Source organism: Lagenorhynchus albirostris, chromosome 9 (genome assembly GCF_949774975.1).
Source record: "Lagenorhynchus albirostris chromosome 9, mLagAlb1.1, whole genome shotgun sequence".
Classification (NCBI taxonomy): Eukaryota; Metazoa; Chordata; class Mammalia; order Artiodactyla; family Delphinidae; genus Lagenorhynchus; species Lagenorhynchus albirostris.
The window spans coordinates 34810859-34831441 of NC_083103.1; the positions used below are offsets into that span (position 1 = coordinate 34810859).

Genomic DNA, 20583 nt, shown 5'->3' on the forward strand with positions numbered 1-20583 from the left:
AAACAAAAAGCACAGATGTTCAAGCCTCAACCTTTGCCTCCGTGCACTGAGCATGGACATCAGAATCAGAAAGACCTGGGCTCAGTTTTTGCCTCAGTCACTTAGTGACTGTGTGATCTTGAACTCACTCAACGTCTCTAGACTTCAGTTTCTTTACCTGTAAATAATCCATCTTACGGAGCTCACCTGAGCATTAGAGGAGGTAAGGAAAAAAACACTTGGTTTAGTGCCTGAGGCAGACTAGGCACCCAGAAGTCACAGTTTCTATTATTTAATAGCAATAAATATGAATTTCTATTTATCTATCAATCTGCTGAATACAATCCAAACAAAATTATCGAGTTTCTAATACCTAGGCTGGGTTCAGAAGAAGAAACACTCTTTCTTTTGAACAACATTTTCTATAGCTATAAGTTTGGAGAAAATAACTAACTGAACAGAGAAGACACTATTCTACTAGTTTTTCATCAGTCAAGCTGTTTTGAAAATATAAAGCAATATTTTCCTTGAATTTGAGAACCTCTAAATGAAACTTAATATGCAAACTTGCCAACCTTGTACCTGAAAATCAGTCGTCATGAGTTCCCCTCTCCCACTATGGTCTTTGGTTAAAGGCCCTGTAACAAAATCTATGGCGGGGCACGTATTTTCATTATTGAAAAGGGGGTAAAAAAGATCATCAGTATAAACCTCATATTCTATCGATAGCCAAAATCGTTGAGGAAGGTCTGTTAAAGTACATCTCTGGGTCTTGCCTGGTGGCGCAGTGGTTGAGAGTCCGCCTGCCGATGCAGGGGACACGGGTTCGTGCCCCGGTCCGGGAAGATCCCACATGCCGCGGAGCTGCTGGGCCCGTGAGCCATGGCCGCTGAGCCTGCGCGTCCGGAGCCTGTGCTCCGCAACGGGAGAGGCCACGACAGTGAGAGGCCCGCGTACCGCAAAAAAAAAAAAAAAAAAAAAGTACGTCTCTGAAATCTCCCAACGAACGCTTAAAATCCTCACAAGGCACTCGTTGATGTGCTGCAGATCTTTATTGGGCTTCACACCTGCACCATGATCCCACCCACTTGATCTGAATCCCACCTCTGGTAGATCGTGTCTTTATTAAAAACTTGGTATTTTGTTCATAGTAGATTTTTTGCACTGATTTGATTTTTAAAAATATTCCATTATATACAAAACAGAAATAGACTCACAGATGTAGAAAATAAACTTATGGTTACCAAAGGAGAAAGTGGGCGAGGGATAAATTAGGAGTTTGGGATTAACAGATACACATTACTATGTATAAAATAAACAACAAGGACCTACTGTATAGCACAAGGAACTCTACTCAGTATTTTGTAATAATGTATAAGGGAAAAGAATCGGAAAAAGAAAAAAAATACATATATATAAAACTGAATCACTTTGCTGTACACCTGAAACTAACACAACATTGTAAATCAACTATACTTCAATTAAGAAAAAATACTTTTCAAGGTAAAAAGGAATGGATTGGGAAAGGAAGAGTGGGATTTGTCTCTAGAAATTAAAATCTCTTCGAAAAGAAAAAAATCATGAGAATAGTATTTATCTTCATTACCAAGGTTTTTGGCATCTGAAGTGACAGCCTCTTTCACCTCACCCTAGTTTCAGGGCTGCTATAGGCCCCAAATAATTTTTTTACACAAACCTCCACTAGGTATTTTTACTCTCCCCCACCCTGACTAGGGTTTACTGTGAGTTATGTTATTGGTAGGCATATATTAGTGTAGAGGCATGAACAGTAAAGTCACTGCATGGAAACAAACACTCTTCAAGGTTGTGGTTTCAACAGAGGAATTCCTGAGAACTGGACAGCACAGCAAAGCCCACACACGGGTCTACAAAACCTCAATGAAACCACAAAGTGTCCTTTGCTTGTTCTCTCTCTCTCTCTCCCCTGACATGTGGCAGAATACCAACACTCTCTGCTGAACACCTACGATATGACAGACATTATCCCAGAGCACTTTACAGGCGCAGGCACACCTTGGAGACACTGCAGGTTCAGTTCCAGACCACCGCAAGGGGTGAATACCACAATAAAGCGAGCCACACAAATTTTCTGGTTTTTCAGTGCATACAAAAGTTACACCATACTGTAGTTTATGAAGTGTGCAATAGCATTATGCCTGAGAAAAATAAGGTACATACCTTAATTTAAAAATACCTTATTGCTAGAAAACGCTAACCTTCATCTGAGCCTTCAGCAAGTCACAGTAGTAACATCAAAGATCACAGATCATTATAACAAATATATAATGAAAAATGTGAAATATCCCGAGAATTATCAAAGAGTAACACAGAGATGTGAAATGACCATATGCTGCTGGAAAAATGGTGCCTACAGACTTGCTCGATGCAGGGTTGCCACAAACCTTCAAATTGTAGAAAACAACAACAACAAAAGCAATATCTGCGAAGGTACAATGAAGTACAGTACAACGAAGGTAGGCCTGTATCCCATTTAATTCCCTCAATCTTGTGATTTACACATTATTTTCTTTACATCCAGATGAATAAAATGAGGAGCAGAAAGTTCTAAACGTCCCTTGAGGTTATGGTACTAATTCACGAGGGGACTTGTGTAATCTGACTCCCAAATTGGTACTATCATATTAAAAGAAAGAAACTGGACAGATTATAATCTCTTCAAAAAAAAATCATCATATATGCCATCTGTTGGGGGAGGGAGGAAACTCTGGGTTTATATTAAGTTAATTCCCTCTTAAACTAAGTTGCTATTCATCTGTCTCCAGCCGTAAGCATCTCTAAACCCACAGAAACGGTGAATGCCATTTGCTCCAGTGCAGGGAGCTCACCAGACACACTACCCCACGGGGACTTCATAGTAGGCAATCTTGTATCAAATATTCTCGCCACTGAGATAAGGAAGATGCAAATCATTTTTGGGATCAAACAGCATGAAGCTTTTAAATAGGTAGAGATGCCATATTACATCTTATTGCTGAAAATCTCAATAAAGATACCATGAACAGAAATCCACACGTGTAACAAATCACATTTAACTGTGACTGGTATCTGATTTATGTTAGGTTATAAATTATTGAGTCATGTGACTATGTTGTTGGAATAGAGCCCAGGCCAGAAAATGTAAAAAAGAACCAAAAAAAGAAAAAAGATGGAGAAATAAATCTCTCTTCTTTCCTCGTTTTTCCCTACCCCACTCCATCTCTCAGTTTTAAAGCAAACCTAATGGAACCTGAAATTTACTCAGAATGTATTCTCTCTGTTGGCAATGCACTTTCAAAATAACTAAATGTTTTTCAGTTTACTACAGAGCGGAAATGAAATGAATGACATAAGTTCTGAATACTTAATGCACTATAGACATTAATCACCTTGTTCTCTCAAACAGATTTGTTTTCTTGTGTCTATATGATGGAACAATGAAAAATGAAAAGCAATTGACATTTCCACTGTATCAGAAGACAAAAAAAGTCCCATATGAAAAAGAAGGGGGAAAGCATTGCAATGTAGAAAGTAACTAAAAGCAGCGATAAAGCAAGCTCATTTAAAAAATTATATTAATCTAAAATATGTAATTATTATAAAAATTACTTTCAACATAAATGAAATCTTAATGGAGTGAGTTTATGCCTTCAACTTAAAAATGCAAAACTCATTTAAATGGTGTTGTCTTTTCCTAGTTTCACTCATTCCTTCTTGCATTCTTTCACTCTTTGTGTGCTCACTGTCATGTGTATATGTGCATGTATAGGAGACAGTGATATACAACACATTCCTTCAAATCTCAAGAAGGATGTAAGAAGATGACAGATTTCATCTAGGCCAGCGTCTGTTCACCTAAGATAAAATCTGACCAGCTATAGTGGGAATAAATGTCATGTGAAAGTAACCACCTTATTATCAGCTGATTGGAAATCAATGCTCACATCAAAACATGTGTTCTTTAATTTTTAAGTTCTTTAACAGGCTAGTTGCCCTTTTTAATGATCTAGCATCCATATCTCTACAAGCAGAGCTACTGGAAAAACTGTAGCAAGAGGACTCAGAGCCTTGGAGCATTTGCCCTTCTTTCCTTTTCATCCTAAAATAGTGACCTGACCTATGAAAATAGAGAACCAGGAGATAGGCAGGCCTCAGCAATGTTCAAGGACTATTTGGAGAAATAGTGAGTAGCTTTGTTTAGTAGGAGGGCAGGGTAAATGCACGAGGTCGAGGAGAGATGAGGTAAGAAAGTTAATTCGGGCAGATACTGGATAAGGCATGAGTTCTAGTATAAAAGCATATTATCAGCTTTGGCAGGAAGTAGGGATCCACGGAAGAATCCAAGTCATATAATCAGAGCTGGGCTTTGGAACGATAAATCAGACCTGCAATTCATAAAATAAATTGGAAGCAGCTCTACCGAGAAAACAGAGAAACCTGCCCCTGCAAGGCTGTGAACAAGGGGGATTGGGAGCCTGAGTTAAAGGCAGAATGGATATTTAAGAGAAAGTTCAGATAATTTATTGGCTGTCAATGATGCAAAATGAATAATTTTTAAAAAGATTCAACTTTTGAGGCTGAGTGATAAAAAGTAGCATTAATAGAAATAAGGACGTATTTTAGTGAGACGGCTAATTGCCTAATTCTGGAGTCAGGCATAGTTTTAAATGACCTTGAACAAGATGCTCAATTTCCCTAAGCCTCATTCCCTCATCTCTACAAAGAGTATAATCCTTATCACATAAGGGTGTTTTGAGATCGAGAAGTTAATTGAGGTAAAGCACTAAGTGATACCATAATTTGGAGAGAGTAATCACTCGATAATCTACTTCTTGTGACAATTACTGTTATTAGAAAATTCAGGAAAAGCAAGGCCTCAACTGGGAATAATTTGGTTATAAGGGACAAAACCCCGCTTGAATAAATTCAAGGGAAAGTATGGTTGATTATAAAAACATACAGAGAACTTTCAATGAACCCAATGACAAATATTGCTGGTCTTCCCAGGAACTAGGTGAGCTTTAAGAAATTTACTCTTTCCATATCTTTCTCCTTGTCCTCTCTCTTCTCCTGCTGTGGCTTCCTTTACAAAACTCTTTTTTTCTGCTTCTCTATGAATTCGGTTTTCCTAGCATCAACTCTGCTCCTACTTACTATCTTAAAATTCCGGTGGTCAGTACAACCTTACTGACTCAGTCTCGCATCCTGCTTTGAAACCTCTGGAAGACAGAATCCAGAATCAACATGAATCGACACGTGTTCAGGGTCCACCCAACTTCCTAGGTGTCAGGACTTAATTCGGTTAAAGGTCCACAATTCCTGCTGAGGCTAGGGGCAGACTTAGAAGGAAAATAACGGGAATTTTTAGCAAAAGGAATTAATTCACAATAAAGAAAGATGATATGTCCATTTTTGACCAAGTCAAGGGTCTTTCAACACACTGAAAAATCCATTTCAGAGCAGCGTGTGGATCTAGAGTTTGGAAAGGATTATGTCCCAGAATATAGACTGGTGCATCATCTGTTTAGCAGGTGATAACTGATGCTGCAGAGGAGCTAATGAAAATCCCAAGGAAGGAAATAGTACATGAAGATAACAGTTTGTTTTGGCCAACTTTCTGAGAGCCCAGAATCTAATTTTTTGCACTATCTTCACTGGAAACATTTCCATTGACCTCAATGACCTCAGGCCACAGATCTTTGTGTTCTATTAGCACAGAGCACAACGACAAGTCTGAAATAATAAATTCAAGACGAGAAAAAACAAAGCAAAACAAAAAACCCAACAACAAAAAACACCCCAAGTCCTGTTTCTTCTTACAATAATAAAAACAAAACTACAAAGATGAATCAAACCCAAGATATTCCCATACTCTTTACAAAATTAGGTGAGGCCATCCACTTTAGTCCCTGCTGAAATGCTGAACAAGCCACCACTGGAATGTGTGATGGCAACACCAAGAGGAAGGATAGAGACAAGAAGTAGCAAGGCCTGGGGCAGCAAAGTGGTTTGTGTGATTAAAGAAGAGCTTGGTGGCCCCGGGCATCTTTGGGCAGAAGAACCACACAGCCCTCAGAGATGGTGAAACTTGGGGTCTTCACAGATACTGGTAAACCTTTCCTCAAATGCAAGCTCCCTTGCCATCCCCTTACCTAAGAGATGAAAAAGCAGAGCAGCTCTGGTTAAAGTGGGAGTGGAGGACTTAGAGTGGGCTCTTTGGCTCCCATCCCATCCCAAGTGAGTAGTAAGGGGATGTGGCTGAAACCCTAAAGCTCTTCCAAGAAGCAAAATTTGAACAACACTGACAGACGCTGCTCTCCTCTGGGCCACTGAGGGAAGGCCCTCAGACTGAGATACAGGAGACCCAGGCAGAGATCCTAGCAATAATGCTGTCCTGCAGATAATGAACTCTGGAGTTTAAAAAGAAAATCAAGAATAAAATTTTAACCCCATCTCCAGGCCATACCAGCTACATGTTTGGTGCCTAAGATTTCTAATCCTCATCATTATTTCCATTTTATAAGAGGTTACTGTGTTAATTTAGTAGTAAAAAGTATGATTCTACAGTGCCTGGCATCACAGCAAGCCGTCAGGTAAGGGTAGTTACAAGTCATTTTGATTCTTGATCAAATCACAATGTCATTGGTGTTAATTTTGTCTATAACATGAGAGGTTAGGACTGGTGAACCCAAATCAGAATTTCTAGCAGTCTATGAAGCAGAACTGGAGAAGGTAAATCAGAAAATCTGAACTTACTTTAATGACTCTTGTATGGACCACATACTCAAAAGTTCCTGATAAAGCCTTTGAACTGTACTATTTTGCCCCCTATATTCTATATAAAGGCAAAAGATTGAAGAACAGCAAGAACTAAGTCAGTCAACCAGTTCATTCTGTGTGTGTGACCTAGTGCGGATTAAGCAAAAGAAAATATGAGTATGAAACAAAAGTACTAGGAAAATGTTTTAAGAAATTGCTTGCAATCTCTTATATTTTCCGCTCTCTCCTTCCAAGAGTAGTCAGGCTCCTTCTATATTTCAGGCCTGAGAAACAAACTTGCTTGAAGGCCACATGCCTTTTGTGAAAACTAAAGTTCAACGAGATTGTACTAATATATCTGTGGGGGAAGAAGCCCAGTCCATTTGACTGCAGAGGTGGGAGCAGAAACAAGAGAGATCTTTTTGCAACATTGATTAAAGGATGAATGAGGATGCATTCCACAGGTGGTGGAAGCCCCTGTCCACTCATTCTCAGCACCCTACAAAAAAGGCTGAGCTAGAACTGACAGAAATAGTTAAATGATGTGTGTAGGGAGACAGGACTCTAATAATTGTGCTCCCACCTTTGGAAAGATTCCCATTTTCTGTGCCCAGGTAGATGCTGGTTGTTTCCGTATGCCCAACATCTATTCCTCATTCTTTTGATAACATTCTTGACTTTCCATGAGGCCCCTCTCTTTCCCTTAGTCCCTGTGATTCATGCAGAATGATCTACCTGCATCACTTAATCCAGAAGTACAATGAGAGCCAATTAAGGACCCATCTGCTGGAAGAGCTAAAGAGCTCTTCTATATCCCCTAGGATAAGCAACACGTAAAGAGGGGTACTTGGGGTGGCAGGTGGCCAAAATTTTATGATGGGGGAGGAGCCTGCTGAAAGGAAACTAACCCAGATGGAAACAACCGTGAGAGAAAGATAGATTCATGACATTATTTGAGCACCTTTATCTAGCTATGCCCAGAGACGAGGCTCCTCCCTTGGACATTTCAACTATGTGAAAAACATTTTCCATTTTTGGTTAAGATAGGTTGGGTTGGATTTGTGTCATCTGTAAAGTCTCCAAATTTAACAGTCTATGCAGGTTTGGTCTATGAGCATCCCAGCACTGACCAGTGTAGACTATACAACATGCTCAAATGCTTTGTGCCCCATGAGACCCCAAGATCTTCATAGGACTCTGTGAAGGAACCCTCTTCAATATGCTAAAGATTGAATTCCCACTAGTCTGAAATGGGGGCTCAGAATAGGGTTATAATTTACGATAATAAAAATAGAGTAAGTGGCTTTTCCTATACACCTGAATCTATGTAGAATGATTTAACAGCCATTTCAGCAGCAAAGTGGGTCCTCCACAGGAGGTCAGCTATCTCTTACTTGATCCTGTCGGTGACTTCCCAGCAGATATTGATAACTGAGTCACTGCTCAGTTCTTCAGGCATCAGCTAATATCAATAGGGCCAGCTAACTCTTAGCTGCTCTCACCTTTGCATAATTATCCAATTAAAAGAAAGAGTTGCAATACTCAGCTCTATCTCAGGGTGACTTTAGAAGCAAATGGGTAGGGTTCAGAAACTTCAATAGGCCTCACAAGCTCCTGATGGAAGACTGAGAAAGACCTTCCTTTCAGATGCCCTCTTAGGTTAAAGAATCATAGCTCATTCTTCATAGAAGACATATGGATGGTCAACAGGCACATGAGGAAGTGTTCAACATCACTACTCATCAGGGAAATGCAAATTAAAACCACAATGAGATACCACCTCGCACCTGTTGGAATGGCTATTACCAAAAAGAAACAGTAGGTATCGGCAAAGATGAAGGAAAGGGAACCCTTGTGCACTGTTGGTGAGAATGTAAATTGGTGTGACCACCATGCAACACAGTATGGGGGTTCCTCAAAAAATTAAAAATAGAACTACCATATGATCCCACAATTCCACTTCTGAGTATTTATCTAGGTTAAAAAGATATACATACCCCTATGTTCATTGCAGCATTATTTACAATAACCAAGATATGGAAGCAACTTAAGTGTCCGACAATAAATAAATGAATAAAGAAGATGTTATATATATACACGTACTTATATTTATATTTATTATTTACAGTCACCAGGATTATTTGCCATGAAAAAGAATGAAGTCTTGCTATTTGTGGCATCACGGATGGACTTGCAGGGTATTGTGCTAAGTGTAATACGTCAGAGAAAGGCAAATACCATACGATTTCACTTATATGTGGAATATAAAAAGCAAAACAAACAAATAAAACAAAACAGACTCACAGAGAGAATAAACTGGTGACTGCCAGAGGGGAAGGGAGCCAGGAGAAGGACAGAATAGATGAAGGGGAATAAGAGATACAAACTCACAACATAAGAGATAAAATCTATCTATTCTTCAGTAGAGTGGTAGAGACCAAGATACCAAAGACATCGTCTAGATTAAGAGACAAATGAGTTAAAAAAAAAAGAAAAAAGAGAAGAAAGGAATAGTGATTTCTACCAAGCATTAGTTAAAGTACTCTGTAGTTCCAATTATTCTTCTTAACTCTGCCTTTCTCCCCTGATGAGCGAGCACACGTGGCAACCTGGTAAAAGAGTGTGGCTACATTATAGGAATATCTAGATGCCCAGGCCATGGCTGACATAGCAAAAATTTGGGACATTGTCTGAGATTTCACCCTTAGAACACGGGTACTTCATGCCAAAATTGTAATCTCTAGTCAAATGCAAATATCATGGGTGGATCTCCTGCCTAAATTCTTCAGTACTTTTCTACAGATGAAAATACAGCTTTACTTTCTTCCCCCAGAAGGAGGTGGAGGAGGAAAGGAGGTACTGAAAATGCGGAAAGAGTCCAGAAAAGAATTTTCCTGGAGTGCAGTTGTCAAACTTCATATGTACAAAACTTTTAGTATGGCTGACACCAGGAAAGGTAGATGAAAAACCAAGCATGACCACAGCCAATTCCTGACAACTAGAAGGACTAACTTGAAGGAAGCTGAATTATCTAAGCCTGCACCTGTTCTTTCAGACTGCAGGTATAAATATTTAAATCTGACATCAGATGTGAATACCTTTTCTAACATTTAAGTGTCAACCTACCTCTTTCCCTGCTTAAAAAATTAAATCAGGGCTTCCCTGGTGGCGCAGTGGTTGAGACTCCGCCTGCCGATGCAGGGGACACGGGTTCGTGCCCCGGTCTGGGAAGATCCCACATGCCGCGGAGCGGCTGGGCCCGTGAGCCATGGCCGCTGAGCCTGCGCGTCCGGAGCCTGTGCTCCGCAACGGGAGAGGCCACAACAGTGAGAGGCCCGCATACCGCAAACAAACAAACAAAAAAATTAAATCAAAGACGAGGGAGGGAAACTGTATATAAAAATACACTATGCGCCAGGCACAGCTCTACACCTACATTATTGCATTTACTCCTCACTATACATTCATGAAGTAGAGGTTATTAACCCATTTTATAGGATAAACACAGCTTAGGGATTACACAGTTACTGGCAGGATGCACACCCAGGATGCCTGATGTGAACTTCACACTCTTTCTGATCCGGCATACATAAAGCCTGCGATAAGGTTAAAGATGCTTCATGTCCTACGAGTGGCTTAAATCAGAAATGCTGCGTCAGCCTCGCTTTCTCTGACCATGCAAGCGTGCTACAACTTCCTTTTCCTTAAGTTTCAGTGACGCATCTTTCTACCTGCCAGCTAAAGTCTAATGGATCCCTGGTACAATCTGAGGTTATGAACTAAGTCTGCCGCCAGCAAGAACTCAGAATAATTTTTCTTAGGTCATTTTGTACTTTCTGGGTAGTGTTCCCCCCAGGGAACATAGAGTAACTTACCTAAATTGCTGATATTAGCTGGATGCAGGACAAATACCTAACACCTGTACAACAGCCCTTCACAGTCCTCACTCAGGCTCCTTACTTTGCCAAGTAAGCATTTTGCATTTAAGAATTTGGGGAAAAAAGATGCCGTTCGACATCTGTCAAAGTAACAAAGTCTTCCCCCTTGCCCCTTTTAATTGTCTGTGTCTTATACTGTACCCTGGATAACTTTATACTGTACCCTGGATAACTTTATGGTTTGCAGGTAACTTCTATTACCTAAAATATATTTTTTTCTTCCCAAGGAGCTCTGGCTGAAGATCTTATATCGTCAATTTGATAAAAATCTTTTACGTTTTCACTAAGAAGACGCTTTGTATGTTCTATTAAGATTGTTTTATAGCAAGTGGTAGTTCAGCTTTAACAGCCAATGTTACAGGAAAGGTTGTATAATTTAAAGTAGAAAGAAAGGAATAGAGCTAAATCCTATGACTGCTATGCCTAGTGCTTTGCCCTAGCACTGAGATGTGGACAGGGATCATTAACTATGAAACAAGTGGACATACAAAGAGAGAAGAGCTAAAATCAGTACAATCGTATAAAAAGATAAACGCTAAAGGGTGACATGTTAATGAAACTGCAAGTCTAATTTTTTTCCTTTATTTGTGGCACAAACAAGTCATAAGTATTTGCCAACTTAGCTTTTTCATGTGATCTGATTGCAGAGCAGAAATAAAAGTTTCCCTCAACTCAGGAACTGGAGAGAGACACAGAGGGCATCACATGTTTACCAACTTTAGAGGTAACCTGAAACGGATTGGACTGTGAATACACAGGATGGCAGAATTATGACCTAAAATGAACTTGGCAGCCTAGAGCTGTGGGTCAAATCCAAAAAGAGAAATTTAATGGGAATAAATTTAGGTTTCAGCACGAGGAAGCTGCTACATGGAAGGAGCTAGTTCCCTAACTGGTTCCAAGATGGAAAACTAGGACCAAAAGTTGAATCATAAGGAGGCAGATTCCACCTGAAAATACGAATGAATGTGACAGAACGTGCTGCCTCAGCAGGAGTGAGTTCCTTTCACAACAAACAAACAACAACAACCATAACAAAGAGATTAGAATGAGTTCATAAGAAAACAAACTTTGGGTGGAGAGTGAGGCATGGGGTGGGTGTTGGAATAAGAGAAGATCTAAAGCTCATCTCCAATCTGGAGATTCTAGAAAGGATTCTGTGACCCAAACCAGAGTTTTATTAAAGGTGACTTTCTTAAAGAAGGGTGAAAATGAAGAGAAAAAAGAAACACAAAAGTAGAATTTATTTCTAAGTATTATCCAATCACTGAGTAGTCCACCAGTAATGTGTACAGAAATAATCTTTTATATTTGCATAGATATTCCATCTGTGAAATTCTAAACCCATTGGCAATGCTACACTGAAGGAGCTATGAAGAGGAAGCTGACTTGCCCAGGGTAAGGGTGTTAGTAATGTTTTTCCTTGACCTGACTCCACTATCACTATCGACTTCCATCATCAGCATTACCGTTATCTTCCATCAGCATCACAGCTTTCACAGATGAGAGATATTATTGCAAGGTAACACACAGTGTTTTAACTGCTGGCTCTGTAACTAGATTTCCTAAATTCAAACCCTGGATCTGCCTTAGCTGCAAAGCAGAAATAGAGACACAGACATACAGAACAAACATATGGTTACCAAGGGGAAAGGGGGTGGGTGGGATGAATTGGGAGATTGGAATTAACATATATACACTATTGATACTATGTATAAAATAGATAACTAACGAGAACCTACTGTATAGCACAGGGGACTCTACTCGGAGCTCTGTGGTGGCCTAAATGGGAAGGAAATGCAAAAAAGAGGGGATATATGTATACATGTGGATGATTCACATTGGGGTACAGCAGAAACTGACACAGCACTATAAAGCAACTATACTCCAATAAAAAAAACAAAAGCCCTGGATTTGCCATATTCTTGGGTTACTTAATTTCTCTCTGCCTCATTTCCCTCATCTGTAAAATGGGGAATTGGTTGTATGCATTTTGATGCTTAAATTTGTAAATATATGTAAAAATACTTAAATCTGCGTCTGGTACAGAGTTAGTGCTCAATAAGTGCTAACTAGTATTATTTTTACTTATCCTAAATAAATTCATTTAGCCATTATTATCCTAATGTGAAAGGAGAGGAAACTAAAGCCCAAACCAAAAATTATGAGACTCAGTGGTAAGTGCTGAAGCCAGAATTCAAAGGCACGTCTATGTCTCATCGTAAAACCCAGGCTGTCTTAACCATTTACCTTAATTTCTACCAAATGGCAATAGCTGAACACCATTAAATCAGACTGTCAACCACAAACACAGCTTGACAAAATGTCTACTTACTAATAATGAAACCAAACAGCCAATTCAATGTTTCTTAGCCAACCATCAATCATGAAGTATTGTCCACCTGTAGACTTAAAACTGACCTGAAATGAAGAGGTTTCATACTCCATTGCCACCTCTCTAATGCCTTATTTTCCCTGCGGCTTTACAGATAATTTCAAGAGACGTCTTTGGAAATGCATCTAGTTGTACCTGCTTATACTTATATCTAAGTTTTTTGGTTTTTTCTTCAATAGAGAGATGACTGTTATCCCCAGCACAGACAAATCAGAATTCTGTAATGACCATCCTGAGCAGTGTTTCTAACTGCTACTGAATAACTGGATCACTTGGGAGTTGTTAGTTCCAGTTAGTGCTATAAAAATCACTGACCATAAGCTCCCTATTTAAAGTGTAAGGAATTGGAAGAAAAGAGAAATGGAGAAATGAGCATACGAGGCAAGAATGGAATAGGAATAACCTTTTTAAGGAGGCACATATTAATACGAAGTAAAAACAAAACCCTTTTTAAGTACTATATAAAAGAACTTAGAATTCAGCTCAGAGGACACTTACTGAACATCTACTGTTTACCGGACACTTTAAGGGTCAGGTGATCATTGGCAAAACAGGCTTTATCTTTGTTCTAATGAAATATGGTGCTTCTTCCACCTGCCTTCCTCAGACTGGACCTCTCTGAGGCCCTGTAAGGATCCTTGCTTTTGCCTGAGGCCAGTCTCCTTTGATCATCCTGAAGATTCTTCCCAAGACCAACTGATGAGATACCTCCTTGATTTTCTGTCTCATCAAGGCAGGTGGGCCCATGGGCCCAGGAACTCCATACAGCTGAACTCATGCACATTGATGAATCATTCAGCATGAGGAGAGACACAGGGAGTGAATCACACAGGCTTTCAGAGTGTTAGAGCAGGAGGCACCATACATGGCATATTTTTTAATGAACATTTAAAGACACAGAGAGCCTCAGGAAACGTGGTTTGTAGCCATGTTCAGAGTTTGATGCTTGGAACTCCAGTGGAAGACACAGGCCTTAAGTGAGTAAGCCAAGTCCACTGTTATTATTATCATTATTATTATTAAAAATATCGTCCATAAAAAAGCAATGATGTATGATTCATTATTAAAATAAAAACAAAATACAGTCTGATATCTATAGTATGGGCTAACTCTTGTTAGTTACAAATATACTTTTGAAATTTATATAGATGTTTGTATTTCTTACACAAATATAATATTTAATATGCAAAATTTTAGATAGTTTAAAACGTGATTCTAGAGCATGTGCCTATGAAATCTATCTATATAATTATATAAGATTTAATATAGATATATATTTAATTATATAATTTATATATGTTTTACACAACTTAAAATTATACAATAAGCATATTTTAAGCTGCAAAAATTTTAAAGACTGTGCATATGTAAGTATGCTAGGTGAAAAGAAATAGAGTAATATGAGTATTTCCTCCCCTGGAATAAAGTTATGAGTAATTTTAATTTTTTCTTTATACTTTTTCATATTTTCCCATTTTTTACAATGAAAAACTACCACTTTTTTATTTTTTAATTTTTTTTATTGGGGTATAGTTGCTTTACCATGTTGTGTTAGTTTCTGCTGTACAGCGAAGTGAATCAGCTATGTGTATACATATATCCCCTCTTTTTTGGATTTCTTTCCCATTTAGGTCACCACAGAATATACCACGTTTTTTAATCCAATTTTTTCTTTGTTTTTCGGGTTTTTTGGCCATGCACGCAGCATGCGGGATCTTAGTTCCCCAACCAGGGATAGAACCTGTGCCCCCTGCAGTGGAAGCATGGAGTCTTAACCACTGGACCACCTGGGAAGTCCCTGCAATGTTTTTATTTAATACAAAAATCAAGGGAACCTTTGAGACATACAAAAAAATGATGGATTCATTCATGCTTAATACCAAGACCCAGTCTTCATTTGTTTTATACTGTTAATTTTTAAAAGAATTGTAAATCATTTATGTACTTTGCACAAAAATAGGAGTCCAACATTTATTTCTGTCCATATAACCCTCCCTCACATATGATATATAGCCCTCATATATAATTATATAATATAATAAATATAATGTGTGTGTATACATGTATATTCTATGGTGCTGGAATAGAACAGAACTCTTTGCACTGGAAGTGATACATCAGAAACTCACTGAAATACTATAGTATTATAGTTAATGTAGAAATTTTTGACACGTTATTTTATGATGGGAAACAAGATGAACTTGCCCCCATCTCTACCTCTATTTAACATCATTCTAATACGCAGCTCCTTAAAATCAACCAGGGAAAGATAGGAATCTCAACAGGAAAATGGGCAGAATGAGTCAACAGGCAATTTTTATTTTTAAAGTAAATCTAAAAGACTAAGAAGCATAGGAAGAGATACATAAATTCATTGGTACTTAGAGAAATTAAAATTAAACAATGATCTATGATTTACACAGACAAGATTGGGAAATTTAGAATCATGCACTGTTGGCAGACAGTTGGTCTGACGCAGCCGTTCTGGAAACAATCTGGTAGGATTTAGTCAAATAAAGTTTATACGTGCATTTTAACCCATCAGTCCCTGTTTTGGTCTATGCACCAGGAAAATTTTCAGAATGACAAGGTCACAATTAAGAGGCTATCCAGAGTGATATTGCTTGCAGTCAAGGGGAACAGTGGCTGTCTGGGTTTTATTTTGGAGGGAAAATGTATGAGAAAAACATGATGGAAACACGCTTAGGACAGTACACCATGCAGCATTACCAGTTTTTCTTTGTACTTGAAGACATGACCTTTTTTTTTTTTTTTTGCCTGTGCCAAGAAAGCACGGAGTCCTAACAACTGGACCACCACAGAATTCCCGACATTATCATCTTTGTACATTATCATCTTTGTATCCTATCCTATTATCCAGAATAATATGTTCTGCTCCACAATGATTCTCTGAGTGTAGTTTATTTAGCTTGTATATATATATTTCAAAACTTTTAAACCTGAAAAATAAACAATCATTTAATGTTGGGAAAAAAATCTCTTGTCAGTCAGAACAAGTGGACTTTAAGTAAACAGGGCAATCACTCTAAATCTTACATTTAAACTAAGGTGCTGAGTTTTTTCAGGAGAGGAATCATGGCAAAATATACAGCATTATACCATCTGAGTAAGTTGAAAATCAAAATGCAAAAAAGGGGAATTCACATTTCAAGGAACACATATAAGTAAAGAAACATATCAGATACATTAAATAGTTGTCTTTGCGGTAGAGCGAAGCATGAGAGAAGGGAGCAGCGAGAGACAGGAGATTAAATAAACAAATGGGAGAGAACTTACAAGAGTAGCATGATAGTGTGCAGCAAGTGAGAGAGATGATTAGCTCATCCTTCTGCATCTGAGCTTAATACAAATAAGTATAATCCCAACCCACCTTTCAGACTAGATTGCTCAGCTTTCCCAAGGTGGTCCTGTAATTTCACACTGCAAGATTTCGTTCATGCTATTTTCTCTTTCTCAAATGCTACTTCTCTACTTTGAGTTGGATGTGTCTGATTCATTACTTAAAATGCTATCCAAATGCCTGTCATTCATTACAATTTTCTTGATTCTTCCTCCATTGCCCCCAAACAGAAGTAATATTCCTCCTCTAAAATCCTACGAAAGCTCTTTATGACTCCCATACAGAATTTATCATTTTAAAAATCATGTATTAATAATTATTTATGTACCTCTCTTATCTCCCCTGGTAACTCATCATCTGGATTTATTTTAAAGCATTTTTGTACATAGCAAGTAGTTGGTAACCATTTATGGACTAAGTAAATACATGTGAATTCTGCAATTCACAAGTGACCCTAGCTGCCAAGTCTGTATTTCTTTAGCCCTTCCTTCAGAAATCTTTCGTTTACCTGGGATAAAATTGGTTTCTGCTCTTGTATATAGTGTTCTGAAACCAGTTTTTATTTATTAAATGAATCACATATTATTTTATAATTTTGAAGACGTAAATGAGGTAAGTAATTCTATAAATGTGGTGGTTTCAGTTACTCGTATTGGAAAATTGCTTTAGAAAACATATACATCCAATACTCCCTCCCCCTGCCCCACTGCCCCCTTTCATAAGCTTAGTTCCCTATAGATTTTTCTCCTTAGGAAAAATATAACAGTGCAGGTGATGAGCAAGTTCACAGGGTATGGCTTGTTAACTACTGATGCTTTGATGACAAGCATCGGGGCAAAAATTCATTTATGTGATGAAGGAAGTTTCATCATCAGGTATGCGCAAGTGAAAACTACTTCTGCCAAAACTTGCAGCTGCATGCTCCCAGAATTGAAGAGGGTACTGAAAAGATATTTAAGGTCTATATGAATTGACCTGGTCTCTCTAGGCTAGATGTTATCTCAGCTAGTGTTGTCTTCCCCCCCACCCTAATCAATAAATTCTCATACTTGGTTGGTTTTGAGGATTGATGTTTCTTTTTTATTATTTTTTTCAGGCTTCTCATCTTTGAGACTTCCATTCAGGTGTTATTTTCAGAGAGGCCAGTATAATTTCTACTCATGTGAAAAAGTAGAATTATGCTGTTAATATTTCATGTTTTTCAAAGTCCTATATTGTAACATGACTTGTGATATTTCCCATGTACTGTTAAATAATGGGGGAATTACTATGACTAGAATAATAGAAGAGATTCCACTCTATCATGAAGAAATTTCTCTACAATTACTGATGCAATTTTAGTGGGTGAAGTGAGCTCTAGAAACTGAATGAGTCGTTTAAATAGGGGTTAGAAAGAAATATTTCTTAGGTCTTTTGCCCATGGGACCAAAACAGGATTTTTCTTTCCATGTGTTTTAGTTAGCCAAATATAGATTCAAAAGTTAGAAAGAATGGTCTTGTTACCAGTTTGCTAAAATCATTTCATAATCTGCTTGATCTCTCCCAGAAGGGATACTTGACTTTCCTAAATGTGATTAAGTTTCAATTCAAACCACCTCACTTGTATTACAAACAGAATTCTTCTCACCTAGAAATCTCATTCACCAGAAGCTCAAGGAATTCTGATTAGTTTCAAAGAGAGGGCAGATACAGAGAAGCTAAAGCAATCAGTCATCCTGGATATCTCTTCTCACTGTTAATCTTCGGGATTTCCCTCCTTATATCTTGCTCACTTTCCAGCAAAGCTGCCTGCATTTTCCAATTTTCCCATTTCTTAGTGGTTTTCAGCACACTTCATGGGGAATTTTTCCACTCTTGCCTCTTCAAATAAAACTGTGAAGTGTATCTTAATTCTCTCTGACCCACTTAATGCCTCTTGTGTGTGTGTATGTGTGTGTGTGTGTGTGTGTATATATATATATATATATATATATATACACACACACACACACAAGGTGCCCTCATCACCTCTAAAAAAACCCACATCATCTGGGTCATGTTAAAATTGGTGGCCTAGTAGCCTACACACAAGAAATTGGTAATTCTTGTTCCTTCTGAGTAGGGGAACTTACAGCTGAAAGACAGATGGAAAGACTTCCAATGTATCTCCTTACCTAAAGTGTAGAGTATCTGAATCTGCTAACATATATAAACATTACTTCTTAAACATACTGATACTTAAACTTTAAAACATGGTGACTCTGGGTGACAACAGTTGGGAATGACACTATCATATTATATAATTTCTGCTACATGTTAGTTAATGTGTCTCCTCTCCCAAGACGCAAAACAATTAACCCAAGTACAAAACACTCCTTTAAGACGATTTTGCACTGAAAACTGCACAGAGTGAAATCTGCTCACAACTTTCTAGTGTACAAGAATAGCTCTGTCAATGAGTCTCAGAAGAATGTTTCTCTACCTAAAACTCTAAAGAATAGACAAAATACACACACACACGAGTTCTACATATATTATTTATGCTAGTATTCTGTGACAAACGGTGTAACATAGTTGGAAAAAAAAAAAAACAAACGCACATAGATCTTAGAAACAGAAAGCCCTCGGTTTGAATTCCAGTTTACGCATCCTTATTGGCACTTAACCTTAGGTGATTTTCTTACATTTCCTAGGCTTGTTTTCTTGATTGCAATTTGGAGATGAGAATAATGTCTAATCCTGCAGATTGAGTGTGAGCATTAAAGGAGTTAACTTAATGTAAATTGCTTGGAACAATCTTGACACAGGCAAGGTATTCAATAAGTGGTCGACATCTTGCCCTTGTATGTCTTTGCGTACATATGATTTCCATTCTGATAGTTATCACTATAATTTCATCTAGGCTGCTCTACTGTCCCCAGGCCTTGGTTGGTTTCCATTCTACTGACCATACTACTGAAACCAGACAAACTCTTCAACACCCAGACCTGAGAGGGTGCCCTACAGTGAACGGTACTACTGGGACAGCGTGTAAAATTACCCAACAATCTTCCCAACCTCACACCACATCAACACAAAGAGTCTATATCGAAAAGTTGAAATCATCGATTTTGTAGTCAGTTGCCTCTCAGTGGTTCCTCCACATCATACACCTCTCATCATATCTTGATCTTAACCTCATTAATCCATTATAATATTTTTGTGAGATTCTACTCCACCTACCTTACTACTGATAGAGTGTAAATACATCTGAAGTTAGAGAGATTCTTATTTGTGTTTTTAATGTCAGCCATCTCCTGGTGACTAAATGTTTTGTGAATATTATGCACACAGCAAATATATTAAAAAGTACATATTCTTTTTAAAATGAATTTATTTCTGGAGTCACAAAGCAAGGCTCTTGTCTAAATAACTTGGTCATCAGCCACAGGATTTCTTTCAGCTTTACTATTTTCTATTCAGCACCAATTGTCTGCAGTTTAACTCCTATTTTCTCATTGAACAAAGTGTATTCAATTTTAATTATCATTCCCAAATTTAATTTTGCTCTTCTGTGCCCAAAGCTATCAAAGCTTTTGACCCCCAGGTCTTCCTGTATTATTTCTTAGTTCGCCCTGGTATTTGTAACTCCACTAAGGACCATCTGCAGATTTAATTAACTTAAATCCTCCTTCTTCCGGATCATTAATGAAGTTGTTAAATAAGTCTGAGCCCAGTGCTTATCTCTATGGTATCTTGATGGTCCTTCAACCCCAATTATGTACTAAATTTCCCTTTGCCATTTCCTCTTACTTATTTTCCCTTGGTCATTTCCCAAGCCACTGAAAGGCCCACTTCCAAATCATTTGAAATTACATTTCAAATGAAATTTCATGTGAAATAGCTCTTGATTTTTTTTAAAACCTGACTTAACTATCCTTAGTGGAAAGGCAATTTATGGCCGCAATTTCCAAAACATCCTGCAAATTTAAAGAAATAACTCAAACATTTAACATCATAAATAATGCTCTATTGGTCTTTGAAATTAGTCAGATACTGTACTTCCAGATAGGGGAAATGTCTGTCTTTCCAGGAAGCCTCTTCTAATATTTGTTTATATTATTATATTATATTATATCCCTTCCCCCAATCTTCTCTTTTCTGAAAGAAAAATA

General features: G+C 38.1%; 1 protein-coding gene across 2 annotated transcripts in view; it reads right to left on the reverse strand.

Moving 5' to 3' along the window:
- The window catches only part of NELL1 (neural EGFL like 1), an 859251-nt gene that overhangs the window by 162282 nt on the left and 676386 nt on the right, over nucleotides 1-20583 (reverse strand). The window contains exon 16 of one of the 2 annotated variants that reach the window (XM_060159517.1): nucleotides 3782-3798. The exons of the other annotated variant lie outside the window; for it this stretch is intronic. Within the exon in view, the coding sequence (XP_060015500.1) occupies nucleotides 3782-3798 (17 nt within the window). The remainder of the gene's footprint in view (nucleotides 1-3781; nucleotides 3799-20583) is intronic. 2 annotated transcript variants of the gene reach the window in all.